Below are 20,918 nucleotides of genomic sequence, written 5' to 3' on the forward strand. Positions count from 1 at the left end.
AAGCCAACAAATTATCAAGGTGAGCCGCGCCAAGAACCTAGCTCGGATCTTAGAACCCATGCACTGAAAATATGTGCTATATAATTTATACAACAAAAAACATCAAATATAATGTTCAGAAAAAGTGTTTTTCTGTAACATGTGGAAGCTTTGACATTAATAGGGCACAATATAGCATTGCAGTGAGAAGGACTTATTAATGTGTACATCTCCACCCTGGCGCCAGTTATAAGATCCTTCGGCTTCAACGTAACATCATATGCAGACGACACACAGATTGTAGTGTCGCTGCTACCGGGTGGAGTGGATGACACAGCTGACAGGTTCAGGGACTGTATGCGTGAGGTTAGTAATTGGATGGCAGAAAATTGTCTTAAATTGAATTCAGCCAAGACTGAAGTTCTGCTATTCGGGGCTAAAGATAACTTCTGGTCCCCAAGATGGTGGCCCGAGGAAATGAGGTCGCCCCCTCTCCAGTTACTAAGGTCAATAACCTGGGGGTGCTGAGGGACGACACTCTCTCCTTCAAGCCTCAAGTTAACGCCCTGTCTTCTTCCATCCACTATGTCTTTAAAACTGTACGAAAAGTGCTCCCTTTTATACCTGACGAACATAGAAAGACCGTAGTAACGGGATTGGCAATATCCCGCCTAGACTACTGTAACAGTCTGCTCCTAAACGCCCAACAGGGGCTGTTAAATAAACTCCAAATACTGCAGAATGCGGCTGCCCGCCTTATCACGGGTACTTCCAAATTCTCCTCGGTAGCACAAGATTTGGTAAAGCTACACTGGCTACCAGTGCGGAAAAGAATAGCCTTTAAGACTCTCTGTGTAGTTTTTAAAGCACTAAATGGTTTTGGCCCCAATTGCATGACCTCACTCTTTCAGCTGTACAAACCGACCAGGTCACTTAGGTCTTCGGACCAAGGACTGATCATAGTCCCTAAAGTCAGGAAGGCCTGCTGGGGGGGGGAGAAGTTTCTCCCTTGGAGCAGCCAGGGCTTGGAATGCCCTGCCACTGGCCCTAAGGCAAATCGCAGACTTGCTGCCCTTTAGAAGGGCCTTGAAAACTTGGCTATTTACACATTAATTTTCTCCGGCATGCACTCTAGTAGTCTCCCAGCGCCAGGACACCATTTCGGTAACAGCGCGCTTAATAAATGTGGAAATAAAATAATAAATAAATATTAAAAGGGATGGCTTTGTACAACTGGTAGTCTGAACTCACATGTTCAAAAGTGCTCTCATACAAAGATTTTTGGTAAAATATTTTTTCTGCCTTTGATCAAACAATTTAAGTAGTGAAGCTGCGATTTATCCAGGGTGATTGGTTTCACTGTGTAACCAGCCAGTAAATAGGTATGTATTGGTCTTTCCTCATGTTAAGACCTTGTTTTTACATCTTAGTGCATTCTTCTGCAGTTTAAAAAATATAGCGCAAACTCCAGCTTGAAGGTATTGGAGCGCTTATTTGAGCACAAATTACATTGTACAAGGTTGCATGCTTTGTTTATAGACATAGGGGGATTAAGGGATTTGCCTAGAATTACATAATGTTGAGCCCATAACGAAACTCGAACCTGGTTCCTGACTTTCATAGGGGAATTTTACAGTAAAATGGCTGAGTGCTGTGTTACACCAAAATTGATAACGCTGTGCTCTGACATTTTTAAAACCCAGAGATGCACTGTGTTTACAAAAATACAGTGTACCCCTGTGTTTCCCCTGGCGCTGGTTAATTTGACCTCTTATCACTGTTCTGAGACCAAGTATTCACTATTTTTCATTTTTGGTGCTTCCCAAGCCCTGTAAATATGGGACAGTGTCAAAAAGCAATGGGTGTGCCACAACAACCATTGCTTTTTTGCAACACCCACGGCACACCCCTTTCACGCTGAGTGAAGCGTCAAACAGGGCCTTATTTACAAGTTGGCGTTAAGTGGCTTCATGCCGCTTTGTAAATAAGGAGAAGGTGAGATCGCCACTAGAACGCCGCAAAAAGTGATGTTCTGGTGGCAATATTCCCTTGTAAATATCACCCATAGTCGACAGAGTTGACCATAACACAACATGCCTGGTAGAGCCAGAAGTCACATGAAAGCTCGTCTCGTTATGGGCTCGAGGCTTCAACAGGACTTCAAGCTGCACCAGGCTTCAGGCTTGAGCCTAGGTCGAGCTTTCAGTGTCTCGCCCACCTCCAGCACATTTTCATTGCTTTCACATAGATAATGGGCATATTATCAAGACAGGCAAGACAAAATAAAATTATCGCCGCTTTAGCAGCAGAAAACTGCTGCTAAAACGGCGATAATAGGCTTTTGAAGGCCATTTTAGATGTCCTTCACATTTAACATGGGCTTCAATTGGAATTCCATAGAGCATATTATCAAGCCCATTACCGCCGTTTTAGCAGCAGTTTTCTGCTGCTAAAGTGGCGATAATTTTATCGCCTGTCTTGATAATATGCCCCAATGTTTTTTATGTGGAGAAATGATTCGTCCTAAACCTTCTAAAAATATGGCTGTCTTGGTGGCATTTTCTGCGTACATTGCTCACTTCAGTTCGCCATTTTTAGCTTTAATTCTATGACTCAGGTGCCTCTTGACCCTCTGTCACTCACTCCAATACTCCGGAAACCCCATCTTATTTCTTCACTTTCCTGTGTGTTGCACTTCCACTAAATGCAGATTTTATGCAACTTCCCCATCAGCTCCTGCCTGGCAGAAAATATCCAACTTGCGCTAAAGAGAGTGGGTGCAAAGTAGTCTGACCCCAGAAGAGAACACCTAACAATGCAGGAGGAGGCAGAAGTACAGAAGGTAAGGAAGAGTTTGTGTTAATTGCCAGACCTCTGTCCAGAGCCTGCAGATCTGGTAGTATTTTTTTCTTCCTTCAGTCTCCATTGTGATCCTCCTGTTTCCAGGCGTTCCTTCAGTCTCCTGTTTTTCATCGTCTTGAAGTTTATGCACTTTTGGCTTGTTCTTTCATTCTTCCTTTTTGTGATATTCTTTTTAACTTTCTTTTGAATTTATTTTATGTTTGGATTTTGTTTTTGTTACTCCTCGTGATTACTTTTTATTTTCTCCTTTTTATTTTTTACATTTATTTCCACTTCCATCTTCCTCCATCCACCGGTTCGTTCTTTATCCCTTTCCATCTTCCCTCTTTCTTTTCTTCCTTTTCTTCCATTCCTTTTCTTTCTTCTTTCTTTTACATTATTTTCAGTGTTTTTCATTGATCCTTCTTTCCCTCGTCATCATAATTTCCACCCTGTGGTGGCATTCTTTATTTTAGCTCCCACTTTATTTAGTAACTGTTTTATCATCTTCCCATCTTTAATCTTTTCTTGCAACCCTCTTTTTTACCATTATTCCTCCCATCATTCCTTCCTTCCCTCATTGTACTTTCCTTCCTTTCGTTGTCCTTCCTACTTCACATATTTCCTAAGGTCCATCCTTTCTTCCATTTCATTCCAAATTTCCTTCTATGCTTTTATCTGATCTGCATATTCATTTTCATTTTCTCCTATGCATCCTTTGCTATTTCTTTTTTCATCTCCTTCCTTAGTTTATATCATCTTTACTCTAATCTCCTTTGTTTTCTGTACCATGTTTACTTTTATCTCTATCCTGCATTTTTATTTTCAGTTCTGTCCATCCTTCCATCTTTGCTTTCTTCTTCTCCTTTTCTTTTGCACACCTTCTCTCTCTCTGTTTGACGCTCTCATGTTATTAGTCTTAGTCAGTTGCATAATTGATTTTCTCCTTTACTGTGTTTGACTTCTTTCTCATCTTCTCTCTCCCCTGGCATCCACCCAGAGCTCTGGCATGGTTTCATCTTCCAGTGCCATAAAAGCTTGTCTGGAGACACGTCAGTAATTGATCAAAAATACAACGGATAAACAACACTGCAACACAACAGTACAAAAACAGAACAATACACAACACCACGACAATAAACAATACAAGAATACAACACAACGAATCATTACAAAACACAGCACCACGCCACCATATTAAGTTAACATAGCACACACTGTACAACACAACATGGCACAGCAGCACAATAAAACAATACTTCAGACCCCTACAAAATCTTGGCTGCAGGGAAGTTCTATTTTTTATTTAGATTGTAAACATCTATACAAAACAAAGACATCGCCCTAGAATAACTTTAGTCAAAGGGGCATCAAAGTTTTGATGTAATACATAATATTTTACTGAAACTCTTTAGGTATGTGACTTATGACATCATTAATGACATCAACTAATGCATGACTTATGACATAATCAATGACATTTAATCAATTACATCACTAAATCCACTATTGAGGTAGAGGTGATAAACACAGAGCCTGGCAGAGGGACAAGTGTAGTGACTCTGGGGAAGAGGTGATGAGCTCAGGGCCTTTACAAAGGGTCCAACTTCAAGTTCAAGCATTCAGGAAGAGCCAGAGGTGCTTGAATTGCCACCTCCCCTTTCCCCCAGCGCCTTGAGACCCTCACGGGTGAGTAGTGCGCACTACAAATCCCTGATTGATTGATTGATTGAAGTAACTCTTGGCAAGGCTGGAGACAATGCCAGGTGGGCTGAATCCACAGTTTATTTTTCGGAAGGCCTTACCCGCAGGGTTTTAGGTGTAGGGTATTAAAAGTAACTTCTGTAACAACACTACCTATGTTTCTTCATTGCTCACAGGATGAATCACAGCCGCCATCCTCAAATGTCCTCTGCCGCCTGAAGTGGGGGGTGCTGGCCCTTAATGTCGCCTCTATACCCTTGTTCCTTGTCGCCGTCCTTTTGGACCATTGGATGATAGTTCCAGAACTTAGAGCCAATGTGGGGCTCTTGCGGACCTGTAACCCAACAGGCTGTTACTTCTTGTCAGCAGGTAAGTATTTGTTAACAGCTTACAGGCTGGCCCAAGGGCAAGGCTCAAAGGGCATGCCATTTACCCACACGATTCACTATAGGTAATGCATGTTGCACAGTTGTACTAGGGAATGTTACGTTACCGTGGACTCAACCAATTAGGAAATACAGTTTGCTATATGCCTTCTGCACCAACACGACAATACTACCTATGTTTCTTCATTGCCTACATGATGAATCACAGCCTGTAACTGCAAATACCCTTACTTTACATTGGACTTAATCGATTGGGAAATATAGTTTACATTGGGCTCTCTTCAACAGGGCTAAATTCATTACAGTGCCTCAGTGCACTTAAGACAGCAGTGCGCAATGTGATAATAATTGATTATTAGACTTACCTGCAAAAATATAAATGCCATTGTTTCCTATGGGATCTATAGTTTGGCGGACGGGATATCCATCACCGTTGTGACGGAGTAACATATCCACTAAGATCGAAATCAGGCCCTAAGTCAGTAGCACTAGTAACACATTTGAGGGCTACAACTGAGTGTCAACCTAAATGGTATGTGATGGTGGCCTAACCCAGGCTCAAAGTAAAACATGCCCACCTAAGCAGAGCCCAGCTTATCCTTCTCCTCTCCCTCTTATGAGCATGCTGTCTTCCTTTGGCGCCACCAGCCACTGCTTTGCCAACACCACTCAAATCATTCCTCCAGTGCCCTGTAGAGTATCCCCTAAACTTTCATTATACTTAACTGTTCTCCCTGCCAATCATTGCTCCAACTATGTGAGTGCGGAGACTTATGAGACTCAAGGCTTGTTGGAGCCAGATGCCTTCCCACTGTCTCACCATCAACTCAGCAAGACTGATGCCACTGATTCGCGTTAGACTCGGCCAGTGCAACTATTATAATTTTCTAACCATCGCTATCGTTATCCTTCCCTCCACAGCAACCATATTATGCGGCTCCCCTATCTCCCGACCATATGTGACTCACCACATAGTTAACTACCACTAACGCCAGCTGCTGAACATCTGTTTCATCCTTCTTAATCGCACCTGCCATATACCCCAAGCCATCATTAGCACTCTGTGCTCAGTGAAATAGATCACTGCAACTCACTTCTCTTCAAATTGACCTTCTATTCTTCATGGACCCTAGATAAATCCTGAACTTTAACACATGTACCATTATTTGCTGCCTACACTTTCTCCTTCCTCCCCTGCCTCTCTTCACTACTAGCAGATTGGATCACAGACAATCACTGCTGAACCTCAAAACCCTCCTCCATCCTCTACCTAACCCAGCTATCTCCTATTATGCTTCGGAGAACTCACAACATTTCTCCTCTTTTACCCTACCACTGGTGCAATCTAACCCTGGATAGGAACATTTGATTCACCCGGAAAAATTTAAGATGGAGTGTGAACTGCACATCTGTAAACTGAAGCCTTGGCCCTACCCTGGCATAGCCAATGACTGGTAACCACTATTTTTGTATCCTTGATAATATGTTTCAAGCTGGGCAACTTGTTTTATATATTGCTATTATTATTTGGCACTTATGTATCTTACACTCTGACATTGGTATTAGCCAGCACTTCCTACATATCTTTTCGCATTTGTAAACACTGTAAATTACAGGTGTTATGAATATTTAGTTTTGTGGTTCTCCGTTTACTAACCTCTGAAGGATTGGGATCCGAGCTAGCATTATTGGGATTTGAATTAACACACATGCATCTCACAGCATATGTCAGAGGTGGCCATGTTGGTTTTATTATTAGTGGAGAACAACCTAATACACAATACCCTTTTTACCTCTGAAAAAGCTCTAAGGCGCAATATACATGAGAGAAACAAATGGTGATGGAGGCTGCAAAAAAGGAGGAGGTTTGATGTCTCGCTGAATTATTTCAGTAATTAAAAGCATGACTTAAAGTAAAATGTGTCTTTTCGAAGTATTATGAATTTGTGCAAGAGAGAGATATGTGCCTTCTCCACTAGAATGATGCTCAAGAGGCAATAAGGAGGCGGATCACTCCCAAGTGGACTTTCAGCACCTTTCACAAACTAATAATAATTCACCAAAGATAAATGACCAGTTCTAGCCCAACATAATCTACACCACTCTTTGTGCATTAAGTCACACCCAGCCTAATGAATAGATGATGTATGCCCAAACTAACACAACACCAACACAGGACCAACTAAATTGATTCCCATCCTAACACTGGCCACTCCTAATGCAGGTCTAGCCGCACTTACTTCAAAGATAATCCAACAAGTACACTGTCTCCTTTTGGCCCCACCAAACACTACTCAAGGTGATCTAAATGGGCTAACTCTGGAGTATAAGAGCATATAACAATGAGAACAGAACAGCACTTAAGTGGCCATAGAAACCACAAAAAATAAAAAAGGATCAATAACCTATACAATTAGTGTGCATCGCTCTACTTAATAAATCTCTCCCATTTTCTTGTTAATCCCAAATACGTATAGTAAATTTCCTCCCAATTTAAATTGTCGGCTGATTGTTTTCCTTCAAAACCTTTACACATCTCAGCCTGACTTGTATTTACTCCCAGCATGGTGAAGATAAATTGATCAATAACAGACAAATAATCCTTCAATGATGAGCATTCTAAGAACATGCGCTTTCAAGTGCCAGTCACACCATCACTTGTAGGACAATCTGCAGGGATCATATTGGAAAAACTGCAGCTGGAGAAGTGAAATAATATCTACACAGTCCAAAGTATAGAATTCTTCTTAACCTGGTGCTCATGAGCAGGTTGTGAATAACTTTATATAGATTCTTGTACTTCAAGTAAAAGGGATATACCTAATGTTCCTTACTCCATCTGTACTATTAGGGTATCATCTAATATATTGATTGTATTCAGCACTTTATATATGTTAGAGAAAAATAATGAAAATCTAGATTTCTCTAAAGAGGCGTGTTACTGCCCCATGAATGCACGTGTTAGGCATGGCGGATCATATTTCAATTCTTGCAAGAGCAAATAATCATTTTAAAATAAGTTTATTTTTTAAAAAGAAAATTGGATTTTGACATTTAAAAAGAAAGCGTTTGATTTATGGTCAAGATTCATGCTTTCCAATTCAGAATTATGAAAGAATTGTCATAAAACGGCAAGATAAGTCTCCTAAGCGATGGAAGGACAGCCGAAAAATAATAATTCTCACAGTCTAGACTCACTAATGCGCCATCATTTAAAACTCAAGTGGGTTTCTGTATTAGATATAGAACATTTTCGCCTCTCAGGTAAAGCTGAGAGTCAATTAATTTCCCATAAAAACCATATTCAAAATGCATGACATGCTTTAAAATAGAAAAATACACCTAGACAGCACAACCATTTTAATAATGTGTATCCAGTTATTATTAGAAAGAGGGAGATATCTCCAAGCTTTAAGTTGTTTCTACGTCTGCATTTGCTAGAGCTTGCATCTCAAAGAGTAAAGTTCTTGAATTTGTAGGAATACCACACTCCAGTGGATCTGATTTTCTTCTTCTAAATAAAGAGACTATAATTCTATCTTCTATTTTTGGTGACTTAAAAAAAACATAAAATTGATTCTACAGCTTTAATTGGATTTCACAAAAAATAAATCCTTATTCATATTCTTCTCTTGTACCATGCTACTTTTTGCAGAAGTAGCCTGAATCCCAAGAAATTCCTTGAAATCCATAAATCTCTTCATGTAGTGTCTCAATTTCATTTGAAATTGAGCTTAATTACACACATCTGCATACATTAAATCCTTGCTCATATTCTTTTCTTTGACAGTGTTACTGTTTGCAGAAGTAGACTCCACCCTAAGAAAATGTCTTGAAAAACCATCAATCTCCTCATTCAGTGTCTCTTCAACCTCATGGGGCCCGACTCACAAAGGGACTTACTACTCATAAAGTTATGTGTGGGGTTCTGCACTCAGAGGAGGGTGAATCCCGCACTGGGATGTGGAGATTTAGCCACGAATGTGAAGACTCCCCACTAGTAAATTTACTAATCATAAGCCCCTTTGTGAATCAGGCCCTGAGTTAGCTAAGAGTGTTGATTGAGCAATACATCTTGTATGCAAAAAAGCCAGACTAGCCCCCAAGGTCTCCAGCAGAATAAGAATTAGGTTGTAAATATAAAAAAACGTAGGATCTATAGCCGACCTAGAAACCTTGGGGTATATTACCAACAAGTAGCGATATTTATCGCTAACTAGGCTTTGCAACGATTTTTTTATCGGTAAGCTTCGCCGGAAATTATCACTGAGATAACTTGCTATTAGCAACGTTTATCTCAGAAGTGATAAAAATCCTCACGCTAACTGCCAAATGAGAGATTATCGCTGGAAAACCAACGATAATCTCTCGTAGTTTGGCGTTAGCTTGATGATAGGGGCTCACAAACTTAGCCATGATATCCACCTTCCATAGGATATCATGGCTAAGTCAGGAAAATACCAGGTGTAAAAAAAGCAGCGCTAACCGCGGTTAGCGCTGCTTTTTTTTGTCTCTAACAGGGTTAGCGTGAACTTGATAATAGGAGAAATGTCGCTTAGCGACATTTCTCCTATTATTTTGCTCTGGAACGCCCACTTTGCATCTCATTAGAGATGCAGAGGGGAGCGTAGTGAAAAAGGGTACTAACATGCAAAATAGCGTGTTAGCGCCCTGTTGCTTCTAGGGAGATAATTTTATCTCCGCTTTCTTGTCTTTTAAAGCCAAAAAAGCAGAGATAAATCCCTTGATAAAATGCCCCCATGAGAGAGAAAGAGACCAAAAAGAAATCAATCCAAGTGTACTGGTATGTCTTCTACTGCCGAATCTAACTCTGGATTTCTCAACATTGAGCTGTTTTCAGATAGCATCTAGACCATACTGATACATTATCTGCATCAAGAAGTTAAATTATCCAGGTTTTCTAATTATGTCTGCAGAGATATTTAATTTAAGGTCACCACCAAGATATAAGTTCCCACGTTTGTGGCCTGGCTTTTGGCTAATACTTGGAGAGCTCCCAGGTCAGTTTGTGCAATAGTTGAGGACCCCTCCCCTATCAAACATATGGAGCATTAGAACTACTCAGCAACTGATTCATAGTTTTCCTATTCAGATACTCTCTACCTGAATAGTAACATATTTTTAAATGCTTCATAGTTTTCCTAATCAAAATCCAGATTTTGCAAGACTTTTTATTCTTGAGAAATAAGTCAGTTGCAAGTTTCACTTACTCGTGCACTGGTTGATATGTTTTGCTTACTTTTGCCTGCTTGAGTGTACTTGTGATGTCTTCTTGTTTCAAGAGGATGATCACATTTTGCATAATTCTCTGTATGATGTCTTCATCACTTGATCCAGCATGTGTTGTGGCGGGACGGTTTTATTTGTTTTTTTTAGTTTGGAAGATCTCATTTCATGATTGTTTTTACAGAATTGAATTAAGAAAATTACAGTGAGGGAGAGGACTTTAGATTAGATCCCTTCATCTAGTGTTGTGCATGTGCTTGTCATGCTTTGCAGTTAGTTAGATTGAGATGTAATGATAGATAGAAGCAAATACAGTGTCAGGGCTAAAGGGCAATAACCACCCTGTATACATATTCTGGTTGACATAAGAAAATAGAGCCAATTAATAGTCTATACAGCATAAGCAAAGTTAATACAAATCCTATTGAAAAACTACACAATTGTAGAAACATGATGTTAGAAATGAGGTCTCTAGTTGGCAGAGGTTTGCATCATGTCCAAGTAGGAACCACACCTCTATAGTCAGGGTAAGTCAGGCACACCCTCTAACTTAACCTGTGCTCACCCTCTGGTTGCTTGGCACAGACCAGTCAGGCTTAACTTAACCCCTTCCATGCGGGGCTAATTCCCCCGCGAAGCAGGGGTGAGGGGGGCTGTGCGCGGCGATGTGGTGCTCGTGACGAGCCCAGCTCGTCATGCTGCAGTGGAGCTGTGCTCATGATGAGCTGAGCTCATCACGACTCCGCCCACTTCTGTTGAACATCCGCACAGGAGGGTGATTAGCCCTGCGTGGGCGTTCCGCGGGAGTTATGATGAGCTCAGCTCGTCATGAGCACAGCTCCACTGTGCCTCATGATGAGCTGAGCTCGTCATAAGCGCGCAGGCTGTAGATTCTTCGTCGCCGAGCAGCCTCTGTGTCAGTGTTGAAGGGCGATGCGGCGGATATTCTTATGTATTCGAGGCAATACATCTTTTTTTGCAGAAATCAGCTGCAAAGCCCACATCTATAGCCCCGGAAAGGAGACAGAACCTTAGGCATGGGTTGAACTCACGTATGGCAGAGTCCAGCAGCACCAGCATGATTGAAGTAAGTCTTTTGTGTACCGTAGACTTCAGAAAACAGGAGGTAAGCCAGCAATTCCTTGGAGTGACCTAAAGTGGTACATGCATGGCGCTGGGCTCTCATTAAGATTTATGAAGCTTGGCAAAGCCGCCCTGTGTGGCTTTGAGTGGCCTCATAAATCATGAGTAAGGCGATGCAGCACAAATCGCTGCATCACTTTACTCTGCGCTTGGGAGGTGTTCCATGGCCATTGCAGTGGGTATTCCAATGCAACACATGGAATTTGACGCTGCCAAAGATTTACAAAGTGATGTAAATCTGGGGAAGCACCAAACCTGTACGCCTCCTGAGGAGAAATATGTGTATTTCTCCTCGTTTTTTCCTCTTTTCATGTGTGCTGCTGCAGCACACATAGAAAGACTAAAATGCCTTGTAGGATTGTTTTTGTACAGGAAGGTGCCCCTTACTGCACAAAAACAATCCTGCCAACAACACAGGAACCATGGTGCAAGGGTGTCTTTGTTGGTGCTAGGCTGCCAAAATGGCACCAGCACAGTCAGTAAGGAAAGGAATGCACCATGTTGCTTAAATACAGTGCATCCCTGCCCTATGCTAATATGTGATAAATGAACCCTTTCTATTGTGTACGTGCCAATAGTCATCAATACATCCAACCACTTTAAAATTTGCATCTTTTAACCAGCGAGTTTACCATTTTCTTGAAGGTGTCTTGCGAGAGGCAACAGTGTCATGTATGTAGCAATGCCAATGGGATGTAGCTGAAGCCTAATTTTTGCTTCCTACAAATATGTATTCGCCTGACTCTAAGGATTCCCATAAAATTCCATTTAAGGATCCTCTTCGTGCTGATTTCTATCTGTAACAGTGCTTCCTGAGACTCCATATGTTGATAGCTCCTGCTGTAGAATCCTGAATTCTAAGGGGCTTATTTATGAGCCCTTGCGTCACTTTTGCACCACTGGTGCGTCACTATTTGTGATGCACCAGTGGCATAAAAAATGCGCCATGTTGCGTCATTTGTACAGAGTGACGCATCTTTGTAAACCCCTGTGCCAAATTTTACAAGCGCCAGGTATAATGTATGCAGAGTGGGTGTTCCGACGCAAGTAAGCCTCGTAGAAGTGACGCAGTGAAATCTATGAGATTTCACTGTGCCACTTCTAGGACACAAATGCATCAATATATTATGCCTGCCTCACAGCAGGCGAAAGACTGACGCAAGCACATTTGAAATATGACTGGCTCTTGTGAAATGACCCATTGCTGGGGTTGCGTCACTTTTGTGACACACTCCAGCAATGCATCATTTTTGCGCCTACAGATACGACAGAAATACTGACGTATCGGTAACTCCTTGCGACATGACGCATCCAGCATGTCGCAAGGAGGGCGCAATGAGAAAAGACGCCTCGCTGTTTTCACGGCAAATGATCCTTTTGAGTCCATCATAAAATAAATCTGAGACACTTATAGTTTGTTAAGTTCTTGAGTGGCTGATCCTTTCGGAAATATTTATACCGCACTGGCTTCTTTCTTATCATTGACATGATTTTTGTTTAAGTGCAGTTGATCTGCATTACAAGGCTTCCATATGCTGAGATAAAGAATTTAACAGGCTCTGTAAGCCAACGTTGGTGTTTGGCTGAGAAGAATTACATTGTCCACATAAAATAAATTAGAAACACTGAAATTGTTTAAATCGGGGCGAGTGTAATATAACATTAATTAGATCTTGAACGAGGCGGGTGCCAGGACACAACCCTGCTTTCAGCTTTGCTGTGTTGGGATTTTCCTTGATATTCTTTTAAAAACTCCAAGTTTTATTAAAATCCATGTCTTTGTATACAGAAGCTGGATTGCTTTTATTAGCAGACCCGGTATACCCCACCTGTACAGCTTTGCCCAGGGGATGATGTTCCTACTAACTGCATCAAATGCAGACTTGCAGTCCATGAGACAGAGATGTAGGGGGCATATTATCAAGGGATTTATCTCCGCTTGTTTGGCTTTAAAAGCCAAGAAAGCGGAGATAAAATTATCTCCCTATCAGCAACAGGGTGCTAACACACAAATTTGCATGTTAGCACCCTTTTTTTCTACACTTCCCCTTGCATCTCTAATGAGATGCAAAGGGGGCCTTCCAGAGAAAAATAATAGGAGAAATGTTGTTAAGCGACATTTCTCCTATTATCAAGGATTTCGCTAACCCTGTTGGTGATAAAAAAAGCAGCGCTAACGGCGGTTAGCGCTGCTTTTTTTACACCTGGTACTTTCCTGACTTAGCCATGATACCCTATGGAAGGTGGATATCACGGCTAAGTTTGTAAGCCCCTATCATCAAGCTAACGCCAAACTTTGAGAGATTATCGTTGGTTTTCCAGAGATAATCTCTCAATTGGCAGTTAGCGTGAGGATTTTTATCACTTCTGAGATAAACCTTGCTAATAGCAAGTTATCTCTGCGATAATTTCCGGCGATGCTTAGCGTTAAAATAATCGTTGCTAAGCATCGTTAGCGGTAAATATCGCCTAACGTTGGTAATATGCCCCTAGAATCTGCTTGTTGCCCCTTATCTTATCAATTAACACAGAGAGGAACATAATCTTTGTGGAGGTTCCAGTGCCCTTTACACAACCGACTGGTTTACGGGAATCTGTTTATTCTCCTCTGCCCAGTTGGTAACTTAGTTCAAGAGGATTGTAGCAAAATATTTAGCTTCTTCATCAAATAATGTGATCAATCAGTAATTCACCCGCCATGTTCTATCTCCACCTTTAAATATTGGACTTATGATTGAGCCACACCAGCTACCTAGGATGGTTTCTGCTTGCAAGATATTCTTAAACAGAATGCACATTTTTCTTGCCCAAAACTCTGGTCCTTTTATATAAGGCTTGCAGAACACAACTAGGCCCAGGAGCTCCGTCACGCCGCCCATGGCATATTACTCTTCTAGCCTGCTTTGCAGTAATAGGAGTTAACTTCTGTTCAGCATATTCCCCACATTGTTTGCCAAAACCCTCAGTGTTAATTTCTGTGAGCTCCTTTTGCTTTCCTCTAAAATGTGATGTTGGATCAGAAAAATTAAAACCCAATGTAGGGAGCTGGAGATGTGAATTTTTAAAGATTAAATAAAAAAATGTGCTTTCTAGCGCCAAAAAGTGTAAAGCGGCAACCACGGCTATCTGGTCACACTAGACTGGGATAAAGACAAAGTTTTAGGCCAAGCGCAATAGAGCACGGGTCGGCTGCGATGAGTGCTATGTCTCAGTTAAGATTTTACCTTTCTTTGCATGTAGTCACTTTTTACAGCTTTTCTCTTGTCGACTAGCTCGTCGGCGGGTGTTCGGTTTTTTGGATCCGATGTTCGGTTTGTCGGCAGCAGCCTGCTCCTGCGGGATGCCTCAGTGGTTCTCTGGAGGTCTTTGTCCTCAGGGTGCTCTTAGCACAGTCAGGCCGATTCTTGAGTTGACGACGGCAGCTTAACTCTCAAAAACCGAGGCAGGCTTCTCCTGGAGATTTTTACCAAACTATTCCAAAAAGTTCACAAACTTTCAGATCTTTTTCTGAAAGCGTCCTGAGTGTCAGAAAGGGTCCAATGGCACCAGTCAAGGGTTAAGAAGCTCTGGTTTGCCTCTTGGTGTTTGGGACTCAGTCTTCCACAATGCACCTGGTCAGTCCAGGAAAATCCAGGTGAAGTTTTTCAGCTTAAGTCTCCTTTTCAGAGAATGTTGCAAGTGGCTTCTTCCAGCACTTTTCTACTGGTTGCTGCTCAGGGAGTTCATTCCATATCCTTTAAGACAACCACAGTCCTTCTTGTGGGGGCCTTTAGAGTACAGAAAGTGCAGTTCTTCTGAGTGCAGTCCAATGTGGTGGCAGGGATCTGAGGGGCTTCTGCATATCTCCCATATTTATTCCCCATTCTAGGCTGGCAAGATAGGGGGCAACTCAACCAATGATGTTCCATTTACCACCCTCTGCAATGACCTCTTTCTGTGAAGTTTGGCACATTTTTTTTACCAACAATGCACATTTTTTCAAAAATCAAAATGAAGAAATTCTCTTCTTGGTGTGCAGCTCTGGATAACCCAACCCACAGGTGTGGCTAACCTTTCCATACACTCCACTTTCAGCCCCACCCCCTAATCATATTAGAGGGGTTCCCATCTGGTTGGGGATCAAGAAAACTGGGGCTGGCCTAGGTCCTGTCACATATGTGCTTCTACCTTTGAAGTTCAGTTTATCGCACCAGCCCCCTTCCTATCCCAGGCTTCTCCAGAAAGCAACTCTCCTCCCAAATGCCTGTATTGTTTCAGCCCCAGACCTCTTCACAACTATTCAGGGAGAAACTTGGCTCAGGCTGACATAGACTGGCAAATCAGAAGAGGCTGCTACAGGATTGTTTTAGGTAACTTCAGAATAGTAAGTTCTAAAACTACTTTCCTGCAATAGTTGTAATAAATCTGACCTTGGCAAGTTGTTGGATAGCATCCTACCCTTGGGGTACCTATGGCAGACCTTAGGGGTGACTTATATATTACAAAACGGTAGGCTTGAACTTTTGAAGTACTTTTAATTCCAAAGTTGAATTTGGACACCGTTTTATGTTTAAGCAATCCTGCAAGTCAAGTCTGGCTTTAAAAGTACTCCAGACACCACAGCAATGCACTCTTAAGTGCATTAACTCCGATGGAGTCTCTAAACCTACATACCCTACCATAGACCAGGGACTTAGGTAGGTTAACTTGGCCAACTATAATTACACTATTTAGAATTACACTATTCAGAGTCAGTAACCGCCAGTGTCAGTCTAAGACATGGGGGTGATTAGGGGAAAAACGATGACTTTCCAACAACTTCTTGTTGGACTCACAGCATGCACACACATGCTGTTAGTTACCTAGGTTCTATAAAGACGCACGTTTCTAATTCATAGAGTGTGTTTCTGTTACAATCTGTCTTATTTTCTGACATTGAGACACTAACGTAACAAATCTTAGATATCATGTATCTCTTCTCCATTGTTGAACTGTAGAACAACTAAAATAAAGAATGTTTCAATAGGACAGCATGCACTAAAACATTTTGACAATGCTTTTAAAAAGCTAGATATACAACATGTTTTCAAAACAAGACGTGTGAGTACAGGATTTGTGAGAAATGCGCTAGAAACTGTAAATTTGTGTTAGTACCACTGCTATTGCCAAATTATGATTCTGTTACTAAAACAAAGACAACAGCTAGACATATAGTGAGTTTGATTATAACAAAACCTGTCACATATTGGCTTTCTGGAAAAAAAACTAAAAAGCTGACTCTTTTCAAAGTTTATTTAGGATAGCACAATTTTTGGTTTTTCAGCTAATGTCGAAATATTGTTATTGCGGTTTGCATTCATTCAAACCATCATGTTGTACATAAGTGGCACATTGAAAATAATTAAGGCTTATTAATTACTGTCATTTCATTTCACAACATGGCAAAGTTTGCCCATTTCACATTACGTCTTTCTGCCTGTGCCTCTCTCTGCTCACACCTCTCCCTGCTCACACCTCTCCCTGCTTGTACCTTTCCCTGCTCTAACCTCTCTCGGCTCACACCTCTCCCTGCTCACTCCGCTCCCTGCTCACACCTCTTCCTGTCACATCTCTCCCTCCTCTCACCCCACCCTGCTCTCACCTCTCCCTGCTCACACCTCTCCCTGCTCACACCTCTCCCTGCCTGCTCACACCTCTCCCTGCTCACACCTCCCTCTCCTCTCACCCCTCCCTGCTCACACCTCACCCTGCTCACACCTCTCCCTGCACACACCTCTCCCTGCTCTCATCTCTCCCTGCTCACACCTCTCCCTGCTTGTACCTTTCCCTGCTCTCACCTCTCTCGGCTCACACCTCTCCCTGCTCACTCCTCTCCCTGCTCACACCTCTTCCTGTCACATCTCTCCCTGCCTGCTCACACCTCTCCCTGCTCACACCTCCCTCTTCTCTCACCCCTCCCTGCTCACACCTCTCCCTGCTCACACCTCTCCCTGCTCACACCTCTCCCTGCTCTCATCTCTCCCTGCTCACACCTCTCCCTGCTCACACCTCTCCCTGCTCTCACCTCTCCCTGCACTCACCTCTCCCTGCTCACACCTCTCTCTGCTCACACCTCCTCCTGCTCACACATCTCCCTGCTCATACCTCTCCCTGCTTGTACCTTCCCCTGCTCCCACCTCTCCCTGCTCACACCTCTCCCTGCTCTCAACTCTCCCTGCTCACACCTCTCCCTGCTCTCATCTCTCCCTGCTCACTCCTCTCCCTGCTCTCACCTCTCCCTGCTCTCACCTCTCACCTCTCCCTGCTCACACCTCTCCCTGCTCTCACCTCTCCCTGCTCTCACCCCTCCCTGCTCTCACCTCTCCCTGCGCTCACCTCTCCCTGCTCTCACCTCTACCTGCTCACACCTCTCCCTGCTCTCACCTCTCCTTGCTCACACCTCTCCCTGCTTGTACCTTTCCCTGTACTCACCTCTCCCTGCTTACACCACTCCCTGTTCATGCCTCTCCCTGCTCACACCTCTCCCTGCTCGTACCTTTCCCTGTCTACACCTCTCCCTGCTCCCACCCCTCTCTGCTTTTACCTTTCCCTGCTCACACGTCCCCCTGCTCACACCTCTCCCTCCTCTCACCTCTCCCTGCTCACACCTCTCCCTGCTCTCACCTCTCCTTGCTCACACCTCTCCCTGTTTGTACCTTTCTCTGCACTCACCTCTCCCTGCTCACCCCTCTCACTGTTCACGCCTCTCCCTGCTCACACCTCTCCCTGCTCGTACCTTTCCGTGGTCACACCTCTCTCTGCTCACACCTCTCCCTGCGCTCCCCACTCACCTTTCCCTGCTCACACCTCTCCCTGCTGTCACCTCTCCTTGCTCATACCTCTCCCTGCTTGTACCTTTCCCTGCTCTCACCTCTCCCTGCTCACACCTCTCCCTGCTGACTCCTCTCTCCCTGCTCACACCTCTTCCTACTCACACCTCTCCCTGCTCACACCTCTACCTCCTCTCACCCCTCCCTGACCTCACCTCTCCCTGCTCTCACGTCTCCCAGCTTACAGCTCTCCCTCCTCTTACCCCTCCCTGCATTCAACTCTCCCTGCTCACACCATTCCATTCTCACACCTCTCTCTGCTCGTACCTTTCCCTGCTCACACCTCTCCCTGCTGTCACCTCTCCTTGCTCATACCTCTCCCTGTTTGTACCTTTCCCTGCTCTCACCTCTCCCTGCTCACACCTCTTCCTACTCACACCTCTCCCTGCTCATACCTCTCCCTCCTCTCACCCCTCCCTGACCTCACCTCTCCCTGCTCTCACCTCTCCCTGCTCAAACCTCTCCCTACACTCACCTCTCCTTGCTCACACCTTTCCCTGCTCTCACCTCTCCCTGCTCACACCTCTCCATCCTCTCACCCGTCCCTGCAATCACCTCTCCCTGCTTACACCTCTCATGGCTCACACCTCTCCCGGCTCACACCTCTCCCGGCTCACTCCTCTCCCTGTTCACACCCCTCCCTGCTCACACCTCTCCCTGCTGACACCGCTCTCGGCTCACACCTCTCCCGGCTCACTCCTCTCCCTCCTCACTCCTCTCCCTGCTCACACCTCTCCCTGCTCACACCTCTCCCTGCTCACTCCTCTTCCTGCTTACATCTCTCCCTGCTCACACCTCTCCCTCCTCTCACCCCTCCCTGCCCTCACCTCTCCCTGCTCTCACCTCTCCCTGCTCACACCTCTTCCTGCTCTCACCTCTCCTTGCTCATGCCTCTCCCTGCTTGTACCTTTCCCTGCTCATACCTCTCCCTGCTCACACCTCTCCCTGATCACACCTCTCCCTGCTTGTACCTCTCCCTGCTCACACCTCTTCCTGCTCACACCTCTCCCTGCTAACACCTCTCCCTGCTCACTCCTCTTCCTGCTTACATCTCTCCCTGCTCACACCTCTCCCTCCTCTCACCCCTCCCTGCCCTCACCTCTCCCTGCTCTCACCTCTCCCTGCTCACACCTCTTCCTGCTCTCACCTCTCCTTGCTCACGCCTCTCCCTGCTTGTACCTTTCCCTGCTCATACCTCTCCCTGCTCACACCTCTCCCTGATCACACCTCTCCCGGCTTGTACCTCTCCCTGCTCACACCTCTCCCTGCTCACACGTCTCCTTGCTCACGCCTCTCCCTGCTTGTACCTTTCCCTGCTCACACCTCTCCCTGCACTCACCTCTCCCTGCTCACATCTCTCCCTGCTCACACCTATCCCTGCACTCACCTCTCCCTGCTCACACCACTCCCTTCACACACCTCTCCCTGCTCTCACCTCTCTCTGCTCACACCTTTCCCTGCTCTCACCTCTCCCTGCTCACACCTCTCCCTGCTCCCACCTCTCCCTGCTCTCACCTCTCTCTGCTCACACCTTTCCCTGCTCTCACCTCTCCCTGCTCACACCTCTCCCTGCTCTCACCTCTCCCTGCTCTCGCCCCTCCCTGATCTCACCTCTCCCTGCTCACACCTCTCCCTGCTCTCACCTCTCCCTGCTCTCACCCCTTCCTGCTCTCACCTCTTCCTGCTCTCACCTCTACCTGCTCTCACCTCTACCTGCTTACACCTCTCCCTGCTCTCACCTCTCCTTGCTCACACCTTTCCCTGCTCTCACCTCTCCCTGCTCACACCTCTCCATCCTCTCACCCGTCCCTGCAATCACCTCTCCCTGCTTACACCTCTCGTGGCTCACACCTCTCCCGGCTCACTCCTCTCCCTGTTCACACCCCTCCCTGCTCACACCTCTCCCTGCTGACACCTCTCTTGGCTCACACCTCTCCCGGCTCACTCCTCTCCCTCCTCACTCCTCTCCCTGCTCACACCTCTCCCTGCTCCCACCTCTCCCGGCTCTCACCTCCTCCTGCTCACACCTCTCCCTGCTGTCACCTCTCCCTGCTCACACCTCTCCCTGCTCTCACCTCTCCCTGCTCTCGCCCCTCCCTGATCTCACCTCTCCCTGCTCACACCTCTCCCTGCTGTCAACTCTCCCTGCTCTCACCCCTTCCTGCTCTCACCTCTTCCTGCTCTCACCTCTACCTGCTCTCACCTCTACCTGCTTACACCTCTCCCTGCTCTCACCTCTCCTTGCTCACACCTCTCTTTGCTTGTACCTTTCCCTGCTCACACCTCTCCCTGCTCACACCTCTCCCTGTTCACACCTCTACCTGTTCACACCTCTTCCTGCTCACACCTCTCCCTGCTCTCACCCCTCCCTGCTGTCACCTCTCCCTGCTCAAGCCTCTCCCTGCTCACACCTCTTCCTACTCACACCTCTCCCTGCTCACACCTCTCCCTCCTCTCACCCCTCCCTGACCTCACCTCTCCCTGCTCTCACCTCTCCCTGCACACACCTCTCCCTGCTCAAACCTCTCCCTACACTCACCTCTCCTTGCTCACACCTTTCCCTGCTCTCACCTCTCCCTGCTCACACCTCTCCATCCTCTCACCCGTCCCTGCAATCACCTCTCCCTGCTCTCACCCCTCCCTGCTGTCACCTCTCCCTGCTCTCACCCCTCCCTACTCTCACCTCGCCCTGCTCTCACCTCTACCTGCTCTCACCTCTACCTGCTCACATCTCTCCCTGCTCTCACCCCTCCCTACTCTCACCTCGCCC

General features: G+C 45.1%; 1 protein-coding gene across 2 annotated transcripts in view; it reads left to right on the forward strand.

Moving 5' to 3' along the window:
• Positions 1 to 2,685: 2,685 nt before the first annotated feature.
• Positions 2,686 to 20,918, forward strand: part of LOC147701163 (uncharacterized) — a 92,127-nt gene continuing 73,894 nt past the window's right edge. For both annotated transcript variants that reach the window (XM_086929923.1, XM_086929924.1), the window contains exons 1-2: positions 2,686 to 2,821; positions 4,701 to 4,893. In XM_086929923.1, the coding sequence (XP_086786049.1) occupies positions 2,795 to 2,821; positions 4,701 to 4,893 (220 nt within the window). In that variant the 5' untranslated portion in view covers positions 2,686 to 2,794. The remainder of the gene's footprint in view (positions 2,822 to 4,700; positions 4,894 to 20,918) is intronic.

Source organism: Lissotriton vulgaris, chromosome 7 (assembly GCF_964263255.1).
Source record: "Lissotriton vulgaris chromosome 7, aLisVul1.2, whole genome shotgun sequence".
NCBI lineage: Eukaryota > Metazoa > Chordata > Amphibia > Caudata > Salamandridae > Lissotriton > Lissotriton vulgaris.